Source organism: Grus americana, chromosome 16, assembly GCF_028858705.1.
Source record: "Grus americana isolate bGruAme1 chromosome 16, bGruAme1.mat, whole genome shotgun sequence".
Lineage (NCBI taxonomy): Eukaryota > Metazoa > Chordata > Aves > Gruiformes > Gruidae > Grus > Grus americana.
The window spans coordinates 3,109,243-3,133,897 of NC_072867.1; the positions used below are offsets into that span (position 1 = coordinate 3,109,243).

A 24,655-nucleotide genomic window follows, 5' to 3' on the forward strand; every position below is an offset into this window, starting at 1 on the left:
GTGTGGGTCCCTGGTGTGGGTGTGGGTCCTAGCCTAGGGCCTGGTGCAGGTGTGGGTGTACGGTGCATTGGGTCCCCGGTGTGGGTGCTGGCTGTGGGTGCTCTTCCCCAGTGTGGGTTCCCCAATGCACGGCACCGGCGTGTATCCCCAGTGTGTGTCCCTGGTGTGGGTGCCCAGTCCCCTGGGCACATCCCCAGTGTGGGTGCCTGGCCCTAGTTTGTGTCCCTGGTGTGGGTGCCCAGCCCTGGTGCAGATGCCCGGTCCCCTACATGTCACAAGAGCGTGTCCCCAGCCACCCATGCGTGTCCCTGGTGTGGGTGCCTGGCCCTGGCGTGAGCGCCCAGTCCTGGTAAAGGTCCCCGGTGTGAATGCCTGGTCCCCTACATGTCCCCAGTGCAGACACCTGGTCCTCTACGTGTCCCCAGTGTGTGTCCCTGGTCCTCCACGCGTGTCCCTGGTGCGTGTGCCCGGTGTGGGTGCCCAGCCCTGGCGTGGGTGCCCAGTCCCAATCCAGGACCCCGGTGCATGTTCCCAGTCCCCTGTGTGTCCCCAGTGTGGATGCCCGGTCCTCTACGTGTCCCCAGTGTGTGTCCCTGGCCCTCCATGCGTGTGCCCGGTGTGGGTGCCCAGCCCTGGCGTGGGTGCCCAGTCCCAATCCAGGACCCCAGTGCATGTTCCCAGTCCCCTGTGTGTCCCCAGTGTGGATGCCCGGTCCTCTACGTGTCCCCAGTGTGTGTCCCTGGCCCTCCATGCGTGTGCCCGGTGTGGGTGCCCGGTGTGGGTGCCCGGTGTGGGTGCCCGGCCCTGGTGTGGGTGCCCAGTCCCAATACAGGTCCCCAGTGCGTGTTCCCAGTCCCCTACGTATCCCCAGTGCGGATGCCCGGTCCTCCGTGTGTGTCCCCGGTGCGTGTGCCCGGTCCCGGTGCGTGTTCCCGGTCCCGGTGGGTATCCCCGCTGCGGGTGCCCGATTCCCCCCGTGCGTGTCCCCGGGTGCGTGTGCCCGTTCCCGGTACGTGTGTCCCCGGGTGCAGATGCCCGGTCCCGGTACGTGTGTCCCCGGGTGCGGGTGCCCGGTCCCGGTGCGTGTCCCCGGTGCGGGTTCCCGCGCGGCCGTGCGCGCCGCCGCCGCCGGTGCCCGTGGCTGCCTGGCGCTGCCGGAGCGCTGCCGCCGCCCGGCCCCGCTCCCGCTCCCGCTGCCGCCGCTGCTCCCGGTGCGGCTGCGGGTCCCGCTGCGGCTGCGGCTACCGGAGGTAGCGGCGCGGGGAGCGGGCGATGCCGGGCGGCGGTGGCGGCCATGGCGGGGCTGGGGGTGCCGGCTCCGGGGGAGGCGGGGGGAGCGGCGGGACCGTGCACCGGGGGGGGGGGGTGTGGGGGGGGGGAACGACCGTGCACCGGGGGGGCTGGGGGCTGCCGTGCACCGGGGAAGGGGGAACCGTGCACCGGGGGCTGCCGTGCACCGGGGGCTGGTGTGTACTGGGGGGGAACCGTGCACCGGGGGGGAACCGTGCACCGGGGGCCGGGCCTGGTGTTTCCACCCCTCCCCAGAGCAGCCGGGCCCCGGGAGGGGTGGGGGGGGCTGGCACCGGGGCTCGTCCCCACAGCCCGGTACCGTGGGGGGCCCCGGGGTTGGGGCGAGGGTCCCTCCAGCTCCGGCGGTGCTTGGGGTCACGGCGGGTGCTGGGTGAGCGCGAGGGTGCACACGCGTGTAGAGGTGCGAGGGTGCGTGTGTGCACGCCTGTGTCGGTGCTTGTGCGTGCATCCCTGCCTGGGGGGGGGGTGTTGTTGTGCTGCCGTGGGTCCCTGTGTCTGTCTGTCCGTCCGTCTCGGTCCCACTGTCTGTCTGTGTCACCGGCTGTGTGTGTGCCAGCGCTGTGCCCGGGCGTGCGTCTCTGTGTCAGTGTGTCTGTGTGTGCCTGGCCGCATCCGTGCGTCTGTCTGCCTACGGTGGCTGTGGAGCAAACCGGCCCCCCCCGACCTCCCACCCACCCCCGTGGGGCTGGGGGCTGCCGTAGGTGGGCGAGGGGCTGGGCAGGGGAGCGGGGGGCCGGGGCGGGCGGCCCGGGATCACCCCCAGCCCGATGCCTGCAGTGCAGATCATAAATCAGCGGTGGCTGGAGCGGGCTCGGGGGGATGCGGGCTCCCCCAGCATCCAGACCGCCTGGGCAGGGAGCGATGGGGTTCCCCGGCCTTGCGGAGCCCCCACCAGCACCCCAAGGCTGTGAGCAGGATCTCCTGTGCCCCCCTGTCCCCCCATTCCTGCTGTCACGTTGGAGGCCAGCAGCCGGCCGGGGCTGGCAGGCAGCCCACGCTGCCAGGGCTGAGGGCACAGCGGCCTCGCTGCCCGCCAGCTCCCTGGGGGTGATGGGGACGGTCCCCCAGCTGCCATCCGCCTGGCGGTACCCGGGGTGACCAGCGTCGTGACCCTGTTTTGCAGGTGACAACCCCCTCATTTGCCACCGGTGATGTGCTGGGCGGCGGGGACAGCCGTGGAGCCACCGAGGACGTAGGCTGAGCAGCAGGACACGCGGAGCAAGAGGAGGGGGTGTCTTGGGGACAGCACCGTGGTTGTGTCCCCTCAGCATCATCTGCAACCACCAGTCACCCTTGAGCCGACGCAGCCCTGGGGGGGGTCCTGGTGGCTTTTTGGAGCCTGAGCCCTGCCAGCGCCGTGGGAAGGAGGAAGGGCTGAGGAAGACGTGCCGGGTGATGGATGGCCCCAGCCCGGCGCGGCAGCCCTGGGGGAGCGGGACCGGGCAGCTCGGGGACCTTGGGGACCTGGCTGGCAGCGCCCACCTCTGCAGAGCCCCGCAGCGTTTGCTTTGCTGAGCTCTGGAGCCCGCAGCCCGCAGGCACCGGGAGGAGGATTTGGAGGGGCTCTGGGTGACCCCCGTGTCCCTGTGCCGGGGTATGGCACGGGGCTGAGCCGCTGTACCCCCGGCATGGCACGGCAGGGCTCAGGGGCCATGCTGGCCTCTGGTGGCCTGGGCTTCCCCCCCCAAAATCTGGCCCGCGTCGTGGTGTGGGAGTGGCTGAACGAGCATGGGCGCTGGCGGCCCTACTCAGCTGCCGTCTGCCACCACATCGAGAACGTGCTGAAGGAGGACGCCCGCGGCAGCGTGGTGCTGGGCCAGGTCGACGTCCAGCTGGCGCCCTATGTCATCGACCTCCAGTCCATGCACCAGTTCCGGCAGGACACGGGTAAGGGGCTGGCGCTGAGCTAGGAACATCCATCCACCCATCCACCCATCCACCCATCCACCCACCCATCCACCCATCCATGCATCCATTATCCATCCATCTGTCCTTCCATCCACCCCAGTGTGTATCTATTTATCTGCCTGTTGTTCCATTCATCTGTCTGTCCAGCTGTCCATTCATCCATGCATCTATCTCACTGCATATCTGTTTGTCTGTCATTCCATCCATCCATCCATCCATCCATCCATCCATCCATCCACCCACCCACCCACCCATCCTTCCTCCCTTCCATCCTTCCACCCCAGTGTGTGTGTATTTCTCTGCCTGTTGTTCCATTCATCCGGCTGTCCTGCTGTCCGTTCATCCGTGAATCTATCTCATTGTGTATCTGTTTGTCTGTCCGTCCTCCCTCCCTCCCTCTCAGTGTATCTCTGCTTACTTGTCTGTCACTTCATTCCTCCATCCATCCATCCATCTGTCCGTCCATCTGTCCCTCCATCCCATCGCGCACACCCTCCTCTCCGTCCACCTGTCCCTCCCGTTCCTCCTCTCGTCCCCTCGCCCTCTGCTCCCCCCGTGGCCCCCCCAAGGCTCCTCCTGGCCTCTCCCTTCCCCCTCCCCACTTTCCCCCTCCGCCTCGGACCCCTGCCCTGGAGGGACGTGTCCCAAGTCCCTCTATCCCCTCCCACCCCCCCGTGGGGTGCTGTGGTGGGTTCCACTGTCACACCGGTCACCCCACCTGTCTGCCCCACAAAGCTGCTCCGTTTGGGGTCCCCAAGGAACTGGGGAGGCCCCAGTTTGGGCACTGGGAGCTGCGGTGGGCGCTGGGCTGGTTGCAGCCATGCAGCTGCGGCACGCATCCAGGCCACATATCCTCGGGGGAAATCAAAGCCGGTCCCGTGCCGGCACCGAGCCCAGACCCCATTAAACGTGTCCTCGTCGCGGTGTGACCCATTAAATCGGCGCGTGCCGGCTGTGCCGCAGGGGACTCGCCGGTTCGGGTGCTTTCCTGGCCACCCCCTCATCCCTGCCTGCCGGGAAGTGTGGGGCTGCCGAGGGCAGGGTCGGTCCCAGGCCAGGCAGAGCAGGCAGGGGACCTGCCACGCACTGGGTGACACCCCCAGCCCCCCCAAGCTTACCTGGGGACACACAGGGGCCACCCCAGAGCAGGATTCCCATGGCCATGCCCCCCCTCACCTGGCTGCCGATGCCACCGTTCACGGTCATCGGCGATGGCGAATGACCCTGCGTGTGGATGTGGCTCCCGCCACAGGCTGGGGACCCAAATGGGGACCAAGCCAGGGACCTGTCACCCTGTCTCTGCCATCAAGCCTGGCTCCAAATCGGTCTCCAGCCGGTCACGGGTTTGGCAAGGGGCAACTTGGCACCTGCACCCGTATCCACCTCCATCCATCATCTCTGCCCTCGGACGTGGCCTGGGGACAGCTGGGTTTGGAGGCTGTGAAATGTCTCTGGGGTCCCATGACGCTCGGGGACACGAGGGTCCCCTGTGCTGAGTGTGCTCCTGGTGCCCACTGTGGCATGGGGACACAGGGAAGGTGGGGCAGGAGGCTGGCGGTGAGGGGGGGAGAAACTCAAGCCAAACCAGTGACGGCGTGAAATGAGGTGACCCCATTCTGAGCAGCGGGGACACGCGTCCCCTCCCTGTGGCCCTGGGGACACTGGCTCGGCCCTGTGGCTCCATCATGGCTGGCGGAGGGGCAGGAGCTGTGGGGCTGGGGGCAGCTGGTGGCCCTCAGGGACCCGGAGCTGTGTGTGCCCACATGCACGGGCTGGGGTGTCCCCGCACCTTGTCCCCCTCTGCTCATGGCAGCGGGATGCGGGACGCGGATGTGAGCGGGATGCGGGACATGGGACGCAGATGCAAGGGCCAGCGGGATGCGGGACGCGGATGTGAGCGGGATGCGGGATGCGGGCATGAGCGGGCAGCAGGATGGGGGACACGGGCGCGAGGAGGCAGGCACGGGTGTGAACACAAGCGGGATGCAGGGCAGGGGGGTGAGCAGGACGGGGACGTGAGTGGGCAGCGGGACGGGGACGTGAGTGGGCAGCAGGATGGGGACGTGAGTGGGCAGTGGGATTCGGGATGGGGGCAGGAGCGGGCAGCAGGGACGAGCAGTTCTCCGTGGGGTGCCGGAGCGGGGTGAGCAGCCTCTCCACCTCCCTCCCGCGGGGCCGCCGGCAGAGCTGCCTCAGCACGAGCCGGCAGCTGGGGCCGGGCTCCGCTGCCTGACGCGGCCTATGATTAATGACCGTTATTAGCGTCGTTAATCGGGCTGGGCAAACGGTGCTGGCGAGGGGATAGAAGGGCACCGTGCTGCGGGGGCGCTGCCAGGGCTGCGGCTCGAGGAGGGGGCTGCGATGCCTCCCCCCACCGCGGAGCTTCAGAGGCGGCTGCGGCGTCCGACTCGCTCGCAAACCCGCAGAGAGGGGCCGGGATTTGGCCGTGCGCGGGGGACAACGCCTCGCTCCCATGGCTGTCAGCGCCGGCCGGAGCCGTGGCGGCTGTGAGGAAACCCCTCCTGACCTGGAAACGCTCCCCCCGCCCCGGGGATGGCGAGGGGACCCCGGCTGGGGAGGGCGGAGATGGACCTGGACCAGAGGGATGGAAAAAGGCGCCGGGGGCTGAGCGCCATCACCCACGGCTGATCCCGGCTGCCGACGGCCCGGCTGGCGGCCAAGCCGCCGCAGCTAATGGAGGGTTGTTGAGCCTCACGAGTCCCCGGGGAGGCACGGCCCTGCAGACACGCCGATCGATCCATCGCATGCCGCGGCCGCTGCTGCTCGGCCGAGGGGATGCGGGTGCTGCCTGGTGGGGTGCAGCGGTTGTCACCCCTTCGGCACGCTGGGGTGCTTTGTGGAGGGTGAGAACGGCCGCTTGCACCCCGAAGCGTCTCTCCATCCCCATCCCTGCGGGGTGCCGGGCTGGGAACCGGCCACACACATGTGCATGCAGGCGTGGGTCCCTCCACCGGCACCCCGGGGTGCTCACCCCCGCTGTCTCCCCAGGGACCATGCGCCCCGTACGGAGGAACTTCTACGACCCGTCCTCGGCCCCGGGGAAGGGCATCGTGTGGGAGTGGGAGAATGACAACAGCTCCTGGACGCCCTACGACATGGACATCTGCATCACCATCCAGAACGCCTACGAGAAGCAGCACCCCTGGCTGGACCTCTCCTCCCTGGGCTTCTGCTACCTCATCTACTTCAGCAGCATGTCCCAAATGAACCGGCAAACCCAACGCAAGCGCCGGCTCCGGCGTCGCATGGACTTGGCGTATCCCCTCACCATGGGCTCCATCCCCAAGTCGCAGTCATGGCCGGTGGGCACCAGCACGGGGACACCCTGCTCCTGCCCGCAGTGCCTGCTGGTCAACAGCACCCGTGCCGCCTCCAACGCCATCCTGGCTTCCCAACGCCGCAAGCTCTACCCGGGCGCCGTCCGTCAGAGCAGCACCTTTGCCGGGGCAGCTCTATGGCCGGCGGGGACGGGGACGGCGGCGGTGACGGGTGGCGCGGCCAAGGGCGAGGGGCTGCGGGTGCCCGGCGGGGCGTTCGCCCCCAGCCAGAGTGTGCCCGGCGGGGCATCGCTGCCCGGGCTCAACAACCTCAACCGGCCCGGCACACAGCGGGGGGCTGGACTCGGCGCCCGTGCCACCGTCCCCCCGGGGTAAGCTGGCTGGGGGAGGGCGGCCTGGGGAAGGGCACGGCCGCGGTGTCACCGAGGCCCTGGGGATGCCAGGCGAGGTGGGCACAGGGATGGGCACACCGGGCGGGGGGAAAGGTGACGTGGAGGTGCCTCGTCCCCTGCTGTCACCTGGCACAAGCAGCCCTGGCGCTTCTGGCACGGTGTCACCTCCAGCCCCAGGCAGCCCACCCTGGGGACGTGGTGACAGGGGGGACAGCCCCAGCAGCTGGCTCGTCCCGGGTGGTTCCCTGGATCCCAGAGGGGCTGCGGTGATTTGTGCAGCGTGCCGTGCTGTGCCATGCTGTGCCGTGCCGTGCCATGCTGTGCCGTGCCGTGCTGTGCCGTGCCGGCTGGAGGAGATGGGAGTGCCTGGTCCCAGGGCGCTTGTGTCTCCGCTGGCCACCATGGGCTGTATGACCCCGGCTCATGGCCCGATGCCACCAGTCGTGGTGACCACAGCCTCAGTGTCCCTTCCAAGGATGGGAATAACTCGCCGAGGGGATGCGGGTGGGGGAGCAGACCCCCAGTGGGGTGTCCCAGTGGGTGTCCCTGTCCTGGCACTTAAGCCCCCATGGCCGGACCCCTCGGTGGATCGGCCTGCTGTCCCCTCGGGACTCTGGGCACCAGGCTGTCACCGGCCGAGGGACAGGCAGGGCAGGCAGGAGCGGCCATGGCCCCAAGCCCGACCTGACGAGCAGGCCGCGATGGCGCGGCTGGCAGCCTGCCGGCCTGGGAACGCCCTGGTGCCGCTCGCTCGGCTACGTCCAGCCCTGGGGTCTTTGGTCGGAGCCCCCCCGGAGGGGAGCTAACACCCCGGCTGCAGCGAGCCATCCCCAGGGAGAAGGGGACAGCCTGTCCCATGGCTCCCAGCTCCCTGCCGCGGTGGCAGGAGCCGGTCCCAGGCTGGGGGACACGGGGGGGGGCAGAGGGGTCCCAGCTGGGGCTGGGAGGTGGGGGCTGGGGGGGCAGGCAGGTTCACCGAGCCCCCGGCAGGTCCTGGCGCATTTCCTTCCCCTGCTGACGTGCTGCTTTCGCTTCCGCGTGCTGGGCGCTGGGCCAAGCGGTCCCTGTCCCCGTCCCCGTCCCGGTCCCTGTCCCGGCACGCAGGTCCCATCCCCTGTGTCCCCATGGACAGGTAGGAGAGGGCCAGGAAGAGCCTGGGGGGGCTGGGCCGGGACCTCCACCACTGCCCCGGCCGTGGTGTGGGTAAGGGCAGCTTTGGGAACGGGAGGGAAAATACCCGCAGAGGGGCTGAGCGCTGCCGAACTCATCACCGTGATGGCTGTGTGCGTGGGGGGCTTTCGGGATTGGGGAGGGGGATGACACTGCTGGCAGGGGCTGCTGTCCAGGCTGCCGAGCTGAGGTAACCCCCCCCGGGAAGGAGAGCACTCGGGCACTACACAGGGCTCCTCGGCTGGACTTTTGTGCTTGCCCTCCATCCCAGTGTGTGCCCTGCTCCATCCCTCCATCCCTCCCTCCATCCCTCCCTCCCTCCCTCCATCCATCCATCCCTCCATCCCTCCATCCATCCATCCCTCCATCCCTCCATCCCTCTCCATCCATCCATCCCTCCATCCATCCCTCCCTCCATCCATCCCTCTCCATCCCTCCATCCCTCTCCATCCCTCCATCCCTCCCTCCATCCCTCCCTCCATCCCTCCACGCTCTTGCCCAGCCACACTTCCATCTGTCCGTCCATCTGTCCATCCCTCCCTCTGCCCATCCCTCCCTCCGTCCACCCCACGGGTGGGCACAGCCCCATCCGTCCCTGCCCACACCTGCGCCCAAGCCCCCAGCTCCCACCCAGATCTGCCTGGACACGCATCTGCTCGCGCTCCCAGCTGCGCACCCAGCTTTGCACGCATGGGTGCGCACCCAGCGCCGTGCACGCACGAGCGCGCACCCAGCCGTGGGTGCACCCACCCGTGGGAGGTGCCGTGGGTCAGCGGGGATGAGCAGGCGGGGAGGCACTGTGCCATCGTCTTGGTGCTGGCAGCCCTGGAGGGGTGAGGGTGCCCTTGGGGCATGGCAGCCATGGCCAGGGTGACGGGTGGGCTGCCGAGGCACGGGGTTGGTCCCCATGGGGGGATGTGGGACGCAGGACATCGCCAGGGACATCCCGATGAGGCACCCTCCCCGGGTGAAGGAGGAGGAGGTGATGTCCTCAGCACCATCGTGTCTCCAGGGATGGACACGCGGCTCTGGGTGACAGCCCCATGGGATGGGACACCACCCCCCAGGGCTGGCAAGGGGTCACCCTGTCCCGCGCCACCCCGGGGAGGATGCTGCCCTGGGGACGTGCCGTGCGCGGCGGGGATGTGCCAGCCCTGCCAGCACGGCTGAGCCCCTTCCCCTCCGGTGTCTGTGCAGGGTGCCAGCCCTCCCAGTCAAGAACCTGAACAGCACCGGTCCCGTCCATCCTGCCCTCGCAGGTAAGGGGGGTCCTGCCACCGGCCAGGTGTCACCGTGGGGTGACATCGTGGGTCTGGGGGGCAAGAGGGGCAGGGCACGGGGCTGGGGCACGGCCGGGTGGTGGGAAGGACGGACAGACATCGGGCAGACGGATGGACAGCACCTCTTCCCCGGCACAGGGATGACGGGCATCCTCATGTGCGCCGCCGGGCTGCCTGTCTGCCTGACCCGCGCCCCCAAACCCATCCTGCACCCGCCGCCCGTCAGCAAGAGTGACATCAAACCTGTGCCCGGGGTCAACGGCATCTGCAGGAAAACCAAAAAGAAACATCTCAAAAAGAGTAAGGAGCTGCCGGTCTCCCTGCACGCCCTCGGCCACGCCAGCCCCTGCTGGAGGGGAAACTGAGGCACAGGCACTGCTGCCGCCCGCAGGGGTGGGGTTTGCCCGAGGGTTTTGGGGTGATGCCCACAGCTCCTCCGTGCCACATGCTGGCACCCCCTCTTCCTCGTGCTGTGCCCATCCTGGCGGCAGGGGTGGCGGGGCGCTGGGGGCACCGCGGGCGGGCTCTGATGGCATCCCCCCCCTCTGCCCGCGGCAGGCAAGACCCCCGAGGACGTGGTGCGCCGCTACATCCAGAAAGTGAAGAACCCTCCGGACGAGGTGGGTGGGCATCCCCGGGCACCGCGGCTCAGCCCACGGGCTCACCCTGGGGCCGCTGGAGGTTCGCGGGACTGGGGCACGGGGAGAGGTGCAGGCAGGGGACGGGCAGCCACCCGTGGTGGGCAGAGAGCCCGGGGTGACCCCCCCATCCCACGTGGATGCTGATGCCCGGCAGGATTGCACCATCTGCATGGAGCGGCTGGTCACCTCCTCGGGCTACGAGGGCGTCCTGAGCCACAGGGGCATCAAGCCGGAGCTGGTGGGCAAGCTGGGCAAGTGCGGGCACATGTACCACCTCCTCTGCCTCCTCGCCATGTACAACAACGGCAACAAGGTGAGCCGGGACCGCCCCGGGGGGGACGACACCCTCCCGCCGTCACCCATCCCCACGGGTGGGTGCTGTGGGGTGGGTGCTGTCCCTGACGCCGGCCCGGGTGCCCACGCAGGACGGCAGCCTGCAGTGCCCCACCTGTAAGGCCATTTACGGGGAGAAGACGGGCACGCAGCCCCCCGGGAAGATGGAGTTTCACCTCATTCCCCACTCCCTCCCGGGTTACACCGACTCCAAAACCATCCGGATCGTCTACGACATCCCCACCGGCATCCAGGTGAGGTACCTGTGCCCACTGCCCCCCGGGACCCCCGCCGGGCTGGGTGCCCCCACCCTGAGCCACCCACTCACCGTGTTGCCCTCCCACCCAGGGCCCGGAGCACCCCAATCCTGGCAAGAAGTTCACGGCACGCGGCTTCCCGCGGCACTGCTACCTGCCCGACAACGAGAAGGGCAGGAAGGTGAGTGTCCCTGATGGCACCGGGGTGGGGTGGGGTGGGATGGGATGGGGATGGAATGGGATGGGATGGGGATGGGATGGGGATGGGATGGAATGGGATGGGGATGGGATGGGATGGGGATGGGGATGGGGAAGGGGATGGGGATGGGATGGGATGGGGATGGGGATGGGATGGGATGGGATGGAATGGGATGGGATGGGGATGGGGATGGGATGGGATGGGATGGGATGGGATGGGATGGAATGGGATGGGATGGGGATGGGATGGGATGGGGATGGGGATGGGATGGGGATGGGGATGGGGATGGGGATGGGATGGGGATGGGGATTGGGATGGGGATGGGGAAGGGGATGGGGATGGGATGGGATGGGGATGGGGATGGGATGGGGATGGGATGGAATGGAATGGGATGGGATGGAATGGGATGGGATGGGATGGGATGGGGATGGGGATGGGGATGGGATGGAATGGAATGGGATGGGATGGAATGGGATGGGGATGGGATGGGATGGGGATGGGGATGGGATGGGATGGGATGGGGATGGGATGGGATTGGGATGGGGATGGGATGGGGATGGGGATGGGGGTGGGGATGGGGGTGGGGATGGGATTGGGATTGGGATGGGGATGAAATGGGATGGAATGGGATGGGATGGGGATGGGATGGGATGGGATGGGGATGGGGATGGGATGGGGATGGGGATGGGGAAGGGGATGGGGATGGGATGGGATGGGGATGGGGATGGGATGGGGATGGGGATGGGATGGAATGGAATGGGATGGGATGGAATGGGATGGGATGGGGATGGGATGGGATGGGGATGGGGATGGGATGGGATGGAATGGGATGGGGATGGGATGGGATGGGGATGGGGATGGGATGGGATGGGATGGGGATGGGATGGGATTGGGATGGGGATGGGATGGGGGTGGGGATGGGGGTGGGGATGGGATTGGGATTGGGATGGGGATGAAATGGGATGGAATGGGATGGGATGGGGATGGGATGGGATGGGATGGGGATGGGGATGGGATGGGGATGGGGATGGGGATGGGGATGGGGAAGGGGAAGGGGATGGGGATGGGATGGGATGGGGATGGGGATGGGATGGGGATGGGGATGGGATGGAATGGAATGGGATGGGATGGGATGGGATGGGATGGGGATGGGATGGGGATGGGATGGGATGGGGATGGGGATGGGATGGAATGGAATGGGATGGGATGGGGATGGGATGGGATGGGGATGGGGATGGGATGGGATGGGGATGGGATGGGATTGGGATGGGGATGGGATGGGATGGGGATGGGATGGGGATGGGATGGGATTGGGATGGGATGGGATGGGATGGGATGGGGATGGGATGGGGATGGGATGGGATGGGGATGGGGATGGGGGTGGGGATGGGATGGGATGGGATTGGGATGGGGATGAAATGGGATGGAATGGGATGGGATGGGGATGGGATGGGGATGGGATGGGATGGGATGGGATGGGATGGGGATGGGATGGAATGGGATGGGGATGGGATGGGGATGGGGATGGGGATGGGATGGGGATGGGGATGGGATGAGGATGGGGATGGGATGGGATGGGGATGGGGTTGGGGATGGGATGGGATGGGGATGGGATGGGATGGGGATGGGGATGAGATGGGATGGGATGGAATGGGATGGAATGGGATGGGATGGGGATGGGATGGAATGGGATGGGGATGGGATGGGGATGGGGATGGGGATGGGGATGGGATGGGGATGGGGATGGGATGGGGATGGGGATGGGATGGGATGGGGATGGGGTTGGGGATGGGATGGGATGGGGATGGGATGGGATGGGGATGGGGATGGGGATGGGGATGGGGATGGAATGGGATGGGGATGGGGATGGGATGGGATGGAGATGGGATGGGATGGGATGGGATGGGATGGGGATGGGATGGGGATGGGATGGGGATGGGATGGGATGGGATGGAATGGGACGGGATGGGACGGAATGGGACAGGATGGGATGGGACGGAATGGGACAGAATGGGACAGGACGGGACAGGACGGAATGGGATGGGGATGGGATGGGGATGGGGATGGGATGGGACGGGACAGAATGGGACGGGATGGGGATGGGAAGGGATGGGATGGGATGAGGAGGATGCAGCAGTGTTGGGGTGGGGCTGGGCTGTGCCACAGGGAAGGGTGGCACCATGTGGACACCATGCTGGCTCTGAATCCTGCACCCTGGGGTGCTGGGGCTTGTGCTGTGCCGGGTGGGAGGAGGGCTGGGGGTGCAGGGTGGGCAAGCGATGGCTGTGCCCGCCTGCCGCAGGTGCTGAAGCTGCTGATTGTGGCCTGGGACCGGCGGCTCATTTTCACCATCGGCACCTCCAACACCACGGGGGAGTCGGACACGGTGGTGTGGAACGAGATCCACCACAAGACCGAGTTTGGCTCCAACCTGACGGGCCACGGCTACCCCGACCCCAACTACCTGGACAATGTCCTGGCCGAGCTGCTGGCCCAGGGCGTCTCTGAGGCCACCCTGAAGGACTGAGGCAAGGGTGAGGGGCTCCCCACCCCACCCCCCCGCCCCGTGTCCCCTCCCGTGCCGCTGCCGCCCGCACCGCTTCGCTGCCGATGCCGCAGCCCTGCCGATGGGCTCGTGTCTCCCATCCTGGGCCACCCGGTGCCACCTGCCACGTGTCCCCGTTGTCCATCCCCCCCTTTCCCCATCCCGGTTCGCCCCGCTCCCGTGGCGATAGCATCGTGGGCTGGTGCTTTTCTTTTTCTACCCGTGGCCTCTTTGCGCGTCAGCCGCCGCGTGCCACCCGTGCCACCCGTGCCACCCGCCGCCGCCCCACGGAGCTGCGTACAGCCGGTGCCATGTGTACATCTCTGTGTTACAGAATACACCCCGCGCTGGGCCAGTGTCCCCGTGTCCCCACCGTGTCCCGCCCCCCCCCGCCCGTGTCCCCACTCGTGTCTCTGCACCTCCCTCCAGTCCCTCCTGGGACGGCATCGCTGCAGGATCCGTCCCCCAGTGGGGTGTCACTGAGGGTGGGTGTCAGTGGGGGGGAACGGAGGAGCATGTGTGTGTGCGTTTGCACACGCGTGTGCTGGAGGGCCCCCCTGCACACGGGCACTCCCTGCGGGACACGGGCCCCGGGTGGAATGAGACCCCCACCGAGAGGGGGGAGGCGGGGGGCAGCGGGGTGGATGACAAGGACTACAGCTCCCAGCAGGCCCCGCGGCGCGGGCAGGCCGGGCTGGGGCGGGAGGGCGCAGGGCACGCTGGGAGCTGTAGTCCCAGCCGCCGCCGTTCATGTGGTGGGCGCCGGGGCCGGGCTCGGGGGCGGGGGGGGCGGCCCCGGGGCGCTGTCCCGGCGGGCGAAGGCGTCGTGGGCGATGTCCAGGTCCCGCAGCACCGCCTGCAGCCGCCCCTCGAAGGGGTCCCCTGCGCCCCGCGGCAGGGTCAGCGCCGCGCCCGGCACCCACCCCCCCGGCACCCACCCGCGACATCCATCCCCGGCACCCACTCGCGGTACACCCCCGGCACCCGTCCGGGGTATGCCCTCGTCACCCACGCCCAGCAACTGCCCCAGCACCCACCTATCCCCTCTACCCGCCCCCGGCACCCGCCCTTGGCACCCACCCACGGACCAGCACCCCACTCCCGCTATGTCCCACCCCGTGTCCCCGTGTCCCCCCATCCCAGCCTGTCGCACCAGCCCTCATCCGTCCCCCCACGTCCCATTCTGCGCCCCCATCCCCCCCAATGCCCCACGGACACGGACAGGCACTGCTCTGTGTGTGTGTGTGTGTGTGTGCGTGTGTGTGTGCATGGGGAGTGTGTATGCGGGCGTGGGGGGGTGTGCGTGGGGATGGGGGGGTGTTTATGGGGGGCTATGTGTCTGAAGCTCGGCGTGGGTGTACCCACGCACGCACCCGCGGTGTGCATTAGCGCGCACCCGGACGTGCATATCCGTGTGTGCGCACGCGTGTCTGGGCGTGTGCATCGAGCTGGGCGTGTGGGCGTGTGGCCGTGGCCGCGTGTATTTGCTGTCCCCTGGTGGAGGGAACCAGCTGAGCGCTGGCGGGTGTGTGTGCGAGCGTGTGCAAGCGTGTGCATGTGTGTGCAAGCGTGTGCATGCACGTGCAAGTGTGAGCACGAGTGTGCACGTGTGTGCAAGCGTGTGCATGAGTGTGCAAGTGTGTGCATGCATGTGCAAGTGTGAGCATGCATGTGTATGTGTGTGCATGCGTGTGCAAGCGTGCATGCACGAGTGCATGCGTGTGCCTGCGTGTGCCGGCTGCCCCAGGCAGCACCCCAGGGTGCAGTCCCCCCCGCAGCAGGGCTGCCCGTACCTGCCTGCCCCGGGCAGGGGGGCTCGGACGCCGCGCCGCCCTCGGGACCCTCGGCCCCCGCCGCCCTGCGGGAGAGGGACCCTCAGCACGCTTCCACCCTGCCCGCCAGCACCCAGGGTCCCCTGGGACCCCCCTTGGGACCCCCTGGGACCCCCGCCCCCAGCCTCACCGCAGCCGGGCCCCTGCCCGCCGGAGGTGCCCGTAGAGGGTCTGCGCCGCCGCTGCGGGGTCCAGGGGGTCGCTCCACTCGCCCAGCGCCACGGTGCTGTGGGTCCGGCTGCACCCGGGCGCTGCCGACGACAACCGCAGTTGGGGACCCCCGCACCCCCTGCCCAGGGGAACCCCCACCCCAGGGTGCCTGCCGGCCTTACCGGTGCAGGCAGGCTGCAGGCAGCAGGTCCAGCGGCCGGCGCGGAAGGTGCCCGGGTGGCAAGTGGGCAGCATGGCCTCGTTGGCGCTGCTGGCCTGCCGCACCGCCCAGAGCCACTGCCACAGCTCCTGGGCGCTCTGCGGGGACACGCAGGGAGGGTGGCACCCCGCCGGGCACCCACGGGCACCCTGCGCTGGGCACCGCCGGCGGGGAGGGGGAGGAGGAGGAGGAGGGTGGAGGTGGGCACGGGTGATACCGATGGGGTCACTGGCAGGGGTGGGCACTGGGTGACCGGGAGTGACAGTTTGATGGCAAAACTGCCCAGGTGGGACCTGGTGGGGAGGTGGCACCGCAGGAGCCAGGGTATCCCAGTGACCCCAGTGCAAATAGGGCTGGTACACCAGTGATCCCAGTACAGATATGGCTGGATATCCCACTGATCCCAGTGCAGCCAGGGCTGGGCACCCCAGTGTTCCCAGTACAGCCGGTGCCTGGCTATAGCTGGATTTGGGACCAGGACGATTCCCATTGTCCCCATGGGACCCAGGGGTGCCCCATGGCTGGGTGCTGTGGAGGGGGCTCCCGGGGTGCCCGAGGTAGGGTGAGGGGCACCCACCTTGCACTGGATGTAGGTGGTGTGGAGCTGCCCGGCGTCATCCTGCGCCACGATCTGCATGACGTGGGGGTGCTGGAAGGTGCCCTCGTCCACCCGCTCCACTGCCCGCATCCACGGCACCGGGATGGAGCAGCGCACCTGCGGACCCCGAAACACTGTGACTCACTGCACCCACGTGTCTCCCCCCCCCCCAGGACACCCAGCGTGGGGTGTGGGTCACGGGTGGTACCCACCTGCCACTCGGGGGACTTGGAGTAGGTCAGGGCCTCGCTGCTGAGCCAGAAGTATCTCTTCTTGAAGGCGAAGCGGGGCAGCAGGGCAGCCCCCCCTGCCACGCGGGTGTGCAGGTACCCCTCCTTGATGGTGGCCGAGGGGTCGAAAAGTGCCGGCGGCACCGGCCCCTCGCCCGCTGCGGCCGTGGCACGGCCAGGCAGGGAGGCAGAGGTGTCACCCCAAGTGCCACCGCCTCCCCCAGCCCGAGGATGCCCATCCCCGGCCGTCCTGGCACCATCCGCACGGCACCGAGCACCTCCCCCTCCCCGGGCACGCTCCCAGGGTGCGGGGCAGAGCAAGGATGATGCCCTCCCTTCCGTGTTGGGTGCTGGCACGGCCGAACCCAGCACCAGCGGTGCCCCCCCGTGCCCCCGCGGTGCCCGGCGTGCCCGCTCACCCACCCTCGGTGCTCTCCACTGCGACCAGGCTGTCCAGGAAGGCTTTGACGCGGGTGACGCTGGGCAGCAGGACGGCGTGCAGCGGGGCCATCCACGGCTCCTTGCCCTGCCCCAGCTGCAGCCCCAGGTTGCCGATGCTCTGCAGCGCCTGCCCCGCGCGGGGAAGGGCTCACGCTGCTGTACCCCCCGCCCCGTGGCGTGGGGGGCTGCGGAGGGGGACCCCACCTCTGGCTGCTCCCTTGCACCCCAGGGGCTTGGGAATTGGGGAGCAGCCAGGAGGGCGATGGGAGCTGTGGCCGACGCGCGGTGGCATGGCCCGGTGACGGGCAGGGCTGGCCTCGAGCAGAGTGGGAAGGAGCCAGCCCGTGACGTGTGGCATGGGGGCAGGAGTGGCTCTGCCCTCCTTGGGGTCCCCGTCATTCCCTGGGGTCACTGTCCCTCCCCAGGTTCCCCATTCCTCCCCGGGATCCCCATCCCTCCCCTGGGTCCCCACCTCTCCCCAGGGTCTCCCTGCCTTTCTGGGGTCCCCGTCCCTCCTTGGCATCCCCATCCCTTACGGGTCCCCATCTCTCCACAGGGTCCGCATCCCTCCCTGAAGTCTCTGTCCTTTCTGGGGTCCCGCTCTGGAGTCTGTGCATCCCTCCCCAGGCTCCCCATCTCTCCTTGAGACCCTTGTCCCTCCTCAGGGTCCTCATCCTTCCCCAAGGTCCCCATCTCTTCCCTGGGTCCTCATCCCTCCCCAAGGTTCCTGCCCTTCTCCAGGTTCCCCATCCCCCCTGGGGTCCCCAACTCTCCCCGGGGTCCCCATCTTTTCCCAAGGGCGTCCGTCCCTCCCCTGGGCTCTCCATCCCTCTCCAGGCATCCCCATCCCTCCTCAGCATTCCCATCCCTCCCCAAGTTCCCCATCCCTCCCCCAGGTCCCCATCTCTCCCAGTGGTCCCCATCCCTCCCCGGGGTCCCCGTCCCTCCTCGGGCTCCCCGCACCTTGGCGAGCAGCAGGAGCGTGCGGCCGGTGCGGGGGTCGGCGTGCTGCTCCCGGAGGCTGAAGAGCTTCGGGGTGAGGACGGCGGGGGCGAAGAAGCGGAGGAAGAGAAACCCGCTGATGGAGAAGTACCGCACCTCCTGGCCGGGGCGGGGGGACAGCTCAGGGCTCGGGGCGGAGGTCCTGGTGACGTGCGGACTCCCAGCCCCAGCCTTGCCGCGTGTCCCACCTCATGCTGTGCCGAGGGGAACCGCTCCTCCACCCTCCCGCGGAGCTGCTTGAAGGCCTTTCTCATGATGAGGGGACACTTCTCCACCGAGCCCACGATGGCGTCGACGATGTCCCCCAGGTAGCCCTTCAGCAGCTCCAGGCTGCTCTCCCGCACCCACGCCTCCGACAGGGACCCCTTGAAGGAGATCCTCCTGCAGGGACACTGCCGGGTCAGGGGGCACCCGACGCCCAGGAACGGGCCAAAAGCCACCAAGGTGACCCGTGGGCTCAGCAGCAATGGGTGACCCACTCCTGCAGGGGACATCGGGATGGGGATGGCTTTGGACATGCCAGGCACCGTGCCCCCCCGAGCCGTCCCCTCTCACTCGCCTGCTGCGGCTCAGGTCCATCTTGCCGGGGTCCAGCTCCACGTACTTCTTCTCCTCAAAGATGCGGTTCACCACGGGCTTCAGGACCTCGTGCAGGTAGGGCAGCCCCACCACCTGCAAGGGATGGGAAGTCACCGTTGTCCCCAAACCGTTCCCAGATGCCCTGCTGGGACACAACCCAGCTCTGGGTCCCGATGCCGTCACGGGAGGGCGCAGCGGGGACCAGGCTGGTGTCCCCTCCCACGCTCACCTTCATGAACTGCTCCACGGACTTGGAGGCCAGTGAGTTGGAGCGGAAGAGAGTGTTGGGGTCCGCTGGAAGAGCGCAGAGGCCGTGGCAAGGCGGGCACGGGGCGATGCCCCAGCCGTCCCTGGTGTGCCCGACCCCACAGACACGCGGCACCTTTCCTGTCTCCCCCTTGGTGGCACCGCTCTTCTCCCCGTGGGAGTCTGGGGGGACACTGGCCACCCAGTTTCCTGGCTGGAGGGGTGCGGGTGGTGCCCCCAGCCCTGGCACTTACTGGTCCTGGCCAGCTCGCGGGCGATGAGATAGTCCAGGAGGGGCACGGCCAGCCCCTGCCCCAAGAAGATCTTCACCAGCTTGGTGGCCACGTCCTGCCGGCTCTCCCCTGAGGTCACCTCCTCCAGGATGGCCAGAGCTGTGCCGGCGGGGGGCTGTGGGGAGGGCAAGGTGGGCACGGCAAAGCCCCCACGCCGGGGTGGTCCCCGGCTGCCCCCAAGGGTCCTCCCACCCCAGAGCACCCACCTGGCCCGGGCAGAGGATGGGCTCGGTGAGGAGCTGGATGAGGGGCTGGTAGTAGGGGCGGGGCAGGACCCTGTCCTCCACCAGCCGCACCGCCAGCCGCAGGGCGCCCAGCCGCCCCCTGCAATGACACGGGAGGGGCTTGGCCGGATCCTGCACCTGCTGCCCCCCATCACCCCAGCTCCTTCCCAGCCAGGATGGGGGGGGTGCACCCCATGCTGCCCTGGGCACAGCCGCCCTGGGGAGCCGCTCACGCAGGGTGCAGGCAGCTGCCTGGCCCTGCTGCCCACACTCACCCGTGGTCCTCGGTGGTGCTGGGGAAGGGCAGGAGCTGGAACCAGCCCTTGGTGGGGTCCGTGCAAATGGTGTCCAGGGGGAACTCGACCTGAAGGGCCGGAGGTCTAAGCGTGTGTGGGGGCACGTGCCAGCACCCTGTGCTGCACCCCACTTCCCTTGCCAGCAGGGACCCCTCCTCGGGGGAGAGCCCAGGACACGCAGGGCGGCTGGATGCGGCACTGCCCCGGGCTCAGCGGGTGCACAGACCCCTGTCCCCATCCCCGTGGGTCCTGACCCCGTGGTCACCTGGACCCTGAGCACAGGGAGGGGGTGTGGAGGTGCCCCCGGGACCCTGCCCCATGCCAGCGTGCCCTGAGCTCCTCACCCGTCCCAAGAAGTCGTTCTTGCCCACGATGTCCCAGTCCCACACCTCCACGCTCAGCACGGTCTCCCCCGGCTCACCCTCCGCCAGCTCGAACTCCAGCACCTCATCCCAGTGCGGGAAACGGGTTTTCTTAATCACCTGCTGGGGACAGGGACCGGTGGCCGCGGGGGACGAGGTGCCCGAGCCTCTGGGTCACAGCATCCAGCACCCCGACTCACGGCTGTCTCCAACGTGTGCCCGCAGCACGACACTCGGGCGAAGGGGTCCGAGGTGCCCGAGAGGTCCCGGGGGGCCAGGTCTCTGCAGGGAGGTGGGGGTCAGCGGGGGCACAGCGGGCAAGGAGCCAGCATGGTCCCTGCACCCCTGTACCCCCTCTTTCCCCGGGCTTGCCTGGGCACCCGTGGGGCAGCCAGCAGGTGCTGGGGGGATGCCGGTGGGAGCGGGTCCCCATTCCCCAGTGCTCCTGCCCCAAACCCCTTCCTCCCCCGGTCCCCGGGAGCCAAATGGCACAGTGGGGGGGCTCTGCTGGCCCTTCTGGCTGCCCCCATGGCCATCCCGTTGCCTTGGTACCCGCTTCGGTTGCCATGGCAGCGGGATGCTGCCTCTGCTGCCTGCTCCTCTGCCAGCAGCCTGTTGTCTGGCAGCCGTGTGTGTGGGCACACACGTGGGCACACGCACACACACGTGCAGGCACACGTGCACACACATGCACGCACACACTCACACACCAGAGCAAAGCGGAGGGGCGGCCCGGGACGTGCCTCAGTTTCCCCCAGTTTTGAAGCCAAAGGGGAGTATTGCAGTGCAAGAGGCGGCTGGTCTGGTGGGGACCGTCCCCAGGTACCCCATGGCCCTCTGGGCCACCCAGCTCTGCCCTTCGTGTCCCCCCCCACCCCGTCCTCATCCTCACGCAGGGCTGGCAGTGTCCGAGGCAGCGCACTCCCTGCTGAGACCCCACGGCATCGTGACACATGAGTTGGCATCATCGACGTCCCCAAGCAGGACACAGCGAGGGTCCTTCCCCGTGCCACAGCTGTCCCCATCACCTCCCCTCCTCCCAACTGCTCACACCCCACCAGCCGAAAATAAGACGCCGGGGGCGGCCGCACCACCGTTGTGCCCCGCCAGCCCCCCCTTACCTGGCTTCGATGAGGTGGCAGCGCAGCACCCGTGGGTGGCCCTGCTCGGGGACCCACAGCTCCAGGTGGATCTCACCCTGCACCTCCTTGTCGGGGTCCACGGGCGCCAGGCTGAGCCAGCTGTCAACGCCTGCCGAGGGGGACAGGGTGGGCGTCCCACCGTGCCAGGATGGGCCCCGCTGCCCCCCACCCAGCCCCCCCACCGTGCCCCCCACTCACCCCGCGGCTCGGCCGAGATCTGTTGGCGGCTGAGCGAGACCTTGCCGATAACGTCATCCTGCCTGCGAGGGCAGAGACACGGCGGGCGCTGAGGCCACTGGCAGGGACATGTCACCCCATGGGTGGCTGGTGCCCACCCGTGCCCCCTGTGTCCCCCCTACCCGATGATGTCTTCATCCAGCACATAGACGGCGAGGCTGTGGAAGCCGCGGGGCAGGCGCAGGGTGTATTCCTCGCCCCAAAAAGGGTTCAGGCTCTTCCACACCGTGGCCGTCCTGTCGGTGATGGGAGAGGTGGCTGCACCCCCAGGGAGAGCGCCCGGCCCCGCGTGTCCCCTCCCCGGGGTGGCACGGCGTGTGTGTCATCCCCCCCCCCGTACCTGGCCACCACTTCGTCGTCCACCTTGACCACACAGTAGGGATCGCTGGAGCCGGACCTGGACGGGGAACGTGGGTGCGCGGGGTCAGCACCCCACCCGGGGGTCCCACCCGCCCTCGGGGATGCTGCTGGGGGGGCTCAGGGGGCTGGACTGGAGCTTCGCTTCAAACCCCGCCAGCGAGGCACCAGCCCCAGCAAGTGAGATGAGTTGCCGGGTCTCAGCCGGGCCCCGCAGCTGACACCGGGATGGGGACAACACCTTTTCCCGGTGCTCCTTGAGCTGGGGGACCCCACTACGGGCCACCCCGAGCCATCGCTGTGTGTCCCCGTGCCCCCACCCATGGGTACCAGGGTCTTGTCAGCGGCACAGCTGAGCCTGAGTTTCTGTGGCAACCCACAGTGTCACGGTGACACCGGCCTGTCCCAGGGCTTGTCCCAGGCTTAACCCCTTCCGCGGGGGAGGACAGATGGAGGGGACGAGGGCGGGATCTGGGGCTCTGCCACCTGGTCCCCCGCAAAGCCCCTTCCCTGCTCATTTACGGCAGCCGGACCAGCACCGAGGGATGCCAGTCCTGGGGTGGCGTAGCGGGGCGATGCTGGAGCCCCGAATCCCCAGCTGCTGGAGGCAGGGGATGATGGGCTTCAGCAAGGAGATCCCGAGTGGGGCAGGGGAGGGGACCCCAGCCCCTGTCCCAGCCACAGACTGGGGGACGGGGAGGTCCTGGCTGAGGCTGGGGGCTCAGCACCGCTTGCCCGGGCGATGTTGCGTGCTGGCTAACGAACGGCTTTGTTAATCGCCGAGGATATCTCACCGCGTCCCGGCAGAGCAAAGCCCACGGCCCGGCTGGTCTGGCAGGGACGGGCAGGCAGACCCTGGCCGTGTGACCCCCTCAAGAGTCCAGATGAGAGCGGGTCACCCCAAGCCCCTCCGCAGCCCCAGGACATCCCCAAGCTGGGTTTGGGGGGCTGGGAGTGGCACCAGGCACCTCGCCCCCATACTGGTGGGTCTGGATCACCCCGTTGTGCCCGGACACCCCCGCATGGGACACCCAGCATGGTGCCAGGACCCCCACCGGGTGGGGAAACTGAGGCAGGGACCCCCCACTGCCCGCAGCCCGCAGCTGATCCCGGCTGCCCGGCCCTGGGAGCGGCCGGCGGTGCCAGGCTGGCACATCCGGAGGAGCCCGGAGCTGCAGATCCGCCGAGGCGTATCCGTGGGGCAGGAGCAGGGATGGGTCTCCCCATTCTCCTCCCCCCCCCCCCCTCAGCCCACCCTGAGGGTGCGGATGCCCGGCAGGTTATGTGGGGGTGCGAGGGGCTGTGCCCCCCCAGTGCTACCCGCAGCCTTGGGGGGGTCCCCACCCTGCTGGGGGACAGCAGGGGGATGCCAAAGGGCTTGGGGGGGCTTGTAAACCTCCGGGGGGGGGAGGGCATCCGAGGGGGCTGGCAGTCCCCCACAACCCCCAGACCCCCACTTTGGGGCAACAGGTCCCTGTCAGCAAGGGTGCAAGGAGGAACCCCAAAAACTGTAGGGACAGCAGAGCACCCAGGGCTCCCAGCCCTCCCCGCCACGTCTCCCAGGGTGGGGGGCCAGGGGGAATTGGGGGGGGGCCGAGAGCCCCCCAAGCCACTCACACGTCCTTGGCGGGCAGGTCCTTCCCCTCCACCACCCGGCAGCGCAGGGAGGTGGTTTTGGCCATGCCGGCGAACTTCAGGGCGGGCACCTAGGAGTCCATGGGGGGCTGCGATGGGTGCCCGTGGGGTGCCCCGAGCCCCCCCCCCACCGTCGCTGGGGTTGCCGACACCTGCCTCCTCCTCCTCCCCGACCGCTTCTCACTGCCGCTTCTTCCTTTTTCCTCTTCTCGGTTGTTTTTCTCGCTGCTTCGCTCCCCACCTGCGTCGGAGCAGCGGGCGAGAACAAGCGAGCCGGAGCGCGGGCACGCGGCGGCGGGCGGGCGAGCTCGGGTGGGCTGGCCTCGTGCCCACCGGCCTAACGGCCCAGCGGCTCGTCGTGGGGGTCCCACCGCGTCCCAGCGACCACCGGCGTGGGCAAGGCCCCCTCCGTTCCAGCGATGGGGAAACTGAGGCACAGCCCCCTCAGTGGGGGGCGTGGGGGGGGGGACGCCTTCTGTCCTGTCACACCCGAGTGGCACAGGGGACTGTCCCCAGGCTGGGGGGGGGGGGGCTCTGTCTGTACCCCAAAGACCCCCGTGGGACCTTGCCCACCCCCCCCCCCCCAGCCAGACCAGGGAGACTCCAGCAGATCGTGGGGTGCCTGTGGGTGCAGCACAGCAGTGCTCTCCCGATCCCCACGCACCCCGGCTTCTCTGCACCCCAAGGCGGGGGGAGATGGAGGGGGACAAGAAGTGGGGGGTGAGGGTCTCCCTGCCCCCCCCGCCCTGTTGGTGTGTGGCCCCCCTGCTGCCAGGAATGGGGGTGGCGCTGGGGGGGGCTGGGGGGGATGGTGAATTCGGGGGGGTGTGGGGGTGGGCTGGCCAGATGTCTCCTGTGGTGACTCACAGTAGGTATTGCCAGGGCGGGCGTCACCGAGTGGGTGCTGGGTCCTTGGGGTGCCACTGCCGGGGGGGGGGGGGGCATCGTGTGGGTGCTGGGTCCTTGGGGTGCCACTGCCGGGGGGGGGGCATCGTGTGGGTGCTGGGTCCTTCATGCCACTGTGTGGGTGCTGGGTCCTTGGGGTGCCACTGTGTGGGTGCTGGATCCCCGGGGGGGGTCACTGCCAGGGGGTGTCACCATCTGGGTGCTGGATCCCTGGGGGTGCCACTGCTCGGGGGTGTCACCATGTGGGTGGTGGGTCCCTGGCGGGGGTGTCACTGCCAGGGGGGTGTCACCGTGTGTGTGCTGGGTCCCTGGGGGGGGGAGGTCACTTTCAGGGGGTGTCACTGTGTGGGTGCTGGGTCCTTGGGGTGCCACTGCAGGGGGGTGTCACCATGTGGGTGACCTGGGGGCATCATGCCAGGGGGATGTCACCATGTGGGTGCTGGGTCCTTGGGGTGTTACCATGTGGGTGCTGGGTCCGTGGGGGGTCACTGTGTGGGTGCTGGGTGCCCGGGGGGGGTGTGTCACTGCCAGGGGGATGTCACCATGTGGGTGCTGGGTCCTTGGGGTGTT

The 24,655-nt window shown here is 68.7% G+C and overlaps 2 protein-coding genes across 2 annotated transcripts; one reads left to right on the forward strand and one right to left on the reverse strand.

Moving 5' to 3' along the window:
• Nucleotides 1-1,133: 1,133 nt before the first annotated feature.
• Nucleotides 1,134-13,463, forward strand: DTX1 (deltex E3 ubiquitin ligase 1). Its single transcript, XM_054844837.1, has 10 exons — nucleotides 1,134-1,250; nucleotides 2,435-3,198; nucleotides 6,229-6,889; nucleotides 9,278-9,339; nucleotides 9,499-9,660; nucleotides 9,919-9,980; nucleotides 10,156-10,314; nucleotides 10,427-10,588; nucleotides 10,683-10,772; nucleotides 13,093-13,463. The coding sequence occupies exons 2-10, from the start codon at nucleotides 2,940-2,942 to the stop codon at nucleotides 13,315-13,317; spliced, it is 1,842 nt and encodes a 613-aa protein (XP_054700812.1). The 5' UTR covers nucleotides 1,134-1,250; nucleotides 2,435-2,939; the 3' UTR covers nucleotides 13,318-13,463.
• Nucleotides 13,464-13,716: 253 nt separating this feature from the next.
• RASAL1 (RAS protein activator like 1) lies at nucleotides 13,717-23,716 on the reverse strand. The gene is given in 23 exon segments (XM_054844835.1): nucleotides 13,717-14,039; nucleotides 14,042-14,110; nucleotides 14,113-14,217; nucleotides 15,129-15,193; nucleotides 15,298-15,418; nucleotides 15,500-15,635; nucleotides 16,115-16,252; nucleotides 16,348-16,523; nucleotides 16,789-16,933; nucleotides 17,770-17,907; nucleotides 17,997-18,189; nucleotides 18,368-18,480; nucleotides 18,617-18,681; nucleotides 18,888-19,041; nucleotides 19,133-19,250; nucleotides 19,426-19,514; nucleotides 19,791-19,928; nucleotides 20,009-20,090; nucleotides 20,930-21,059; nucleotides 21,149-21,210; nucleotides 21,310-21,423; nucleotides 21,528-21,584; nucleotides 23,162-23,716. Coding segments are annotated over 23 exon segments (2,523 nt in total). The 5' UTR covers nucleotides 23,227-23,716; the 3' UTR covers nucleotides 13,717-13,989.
• Nucleotides 23,717-24,655: the final 939 nt, after the last annotated feature.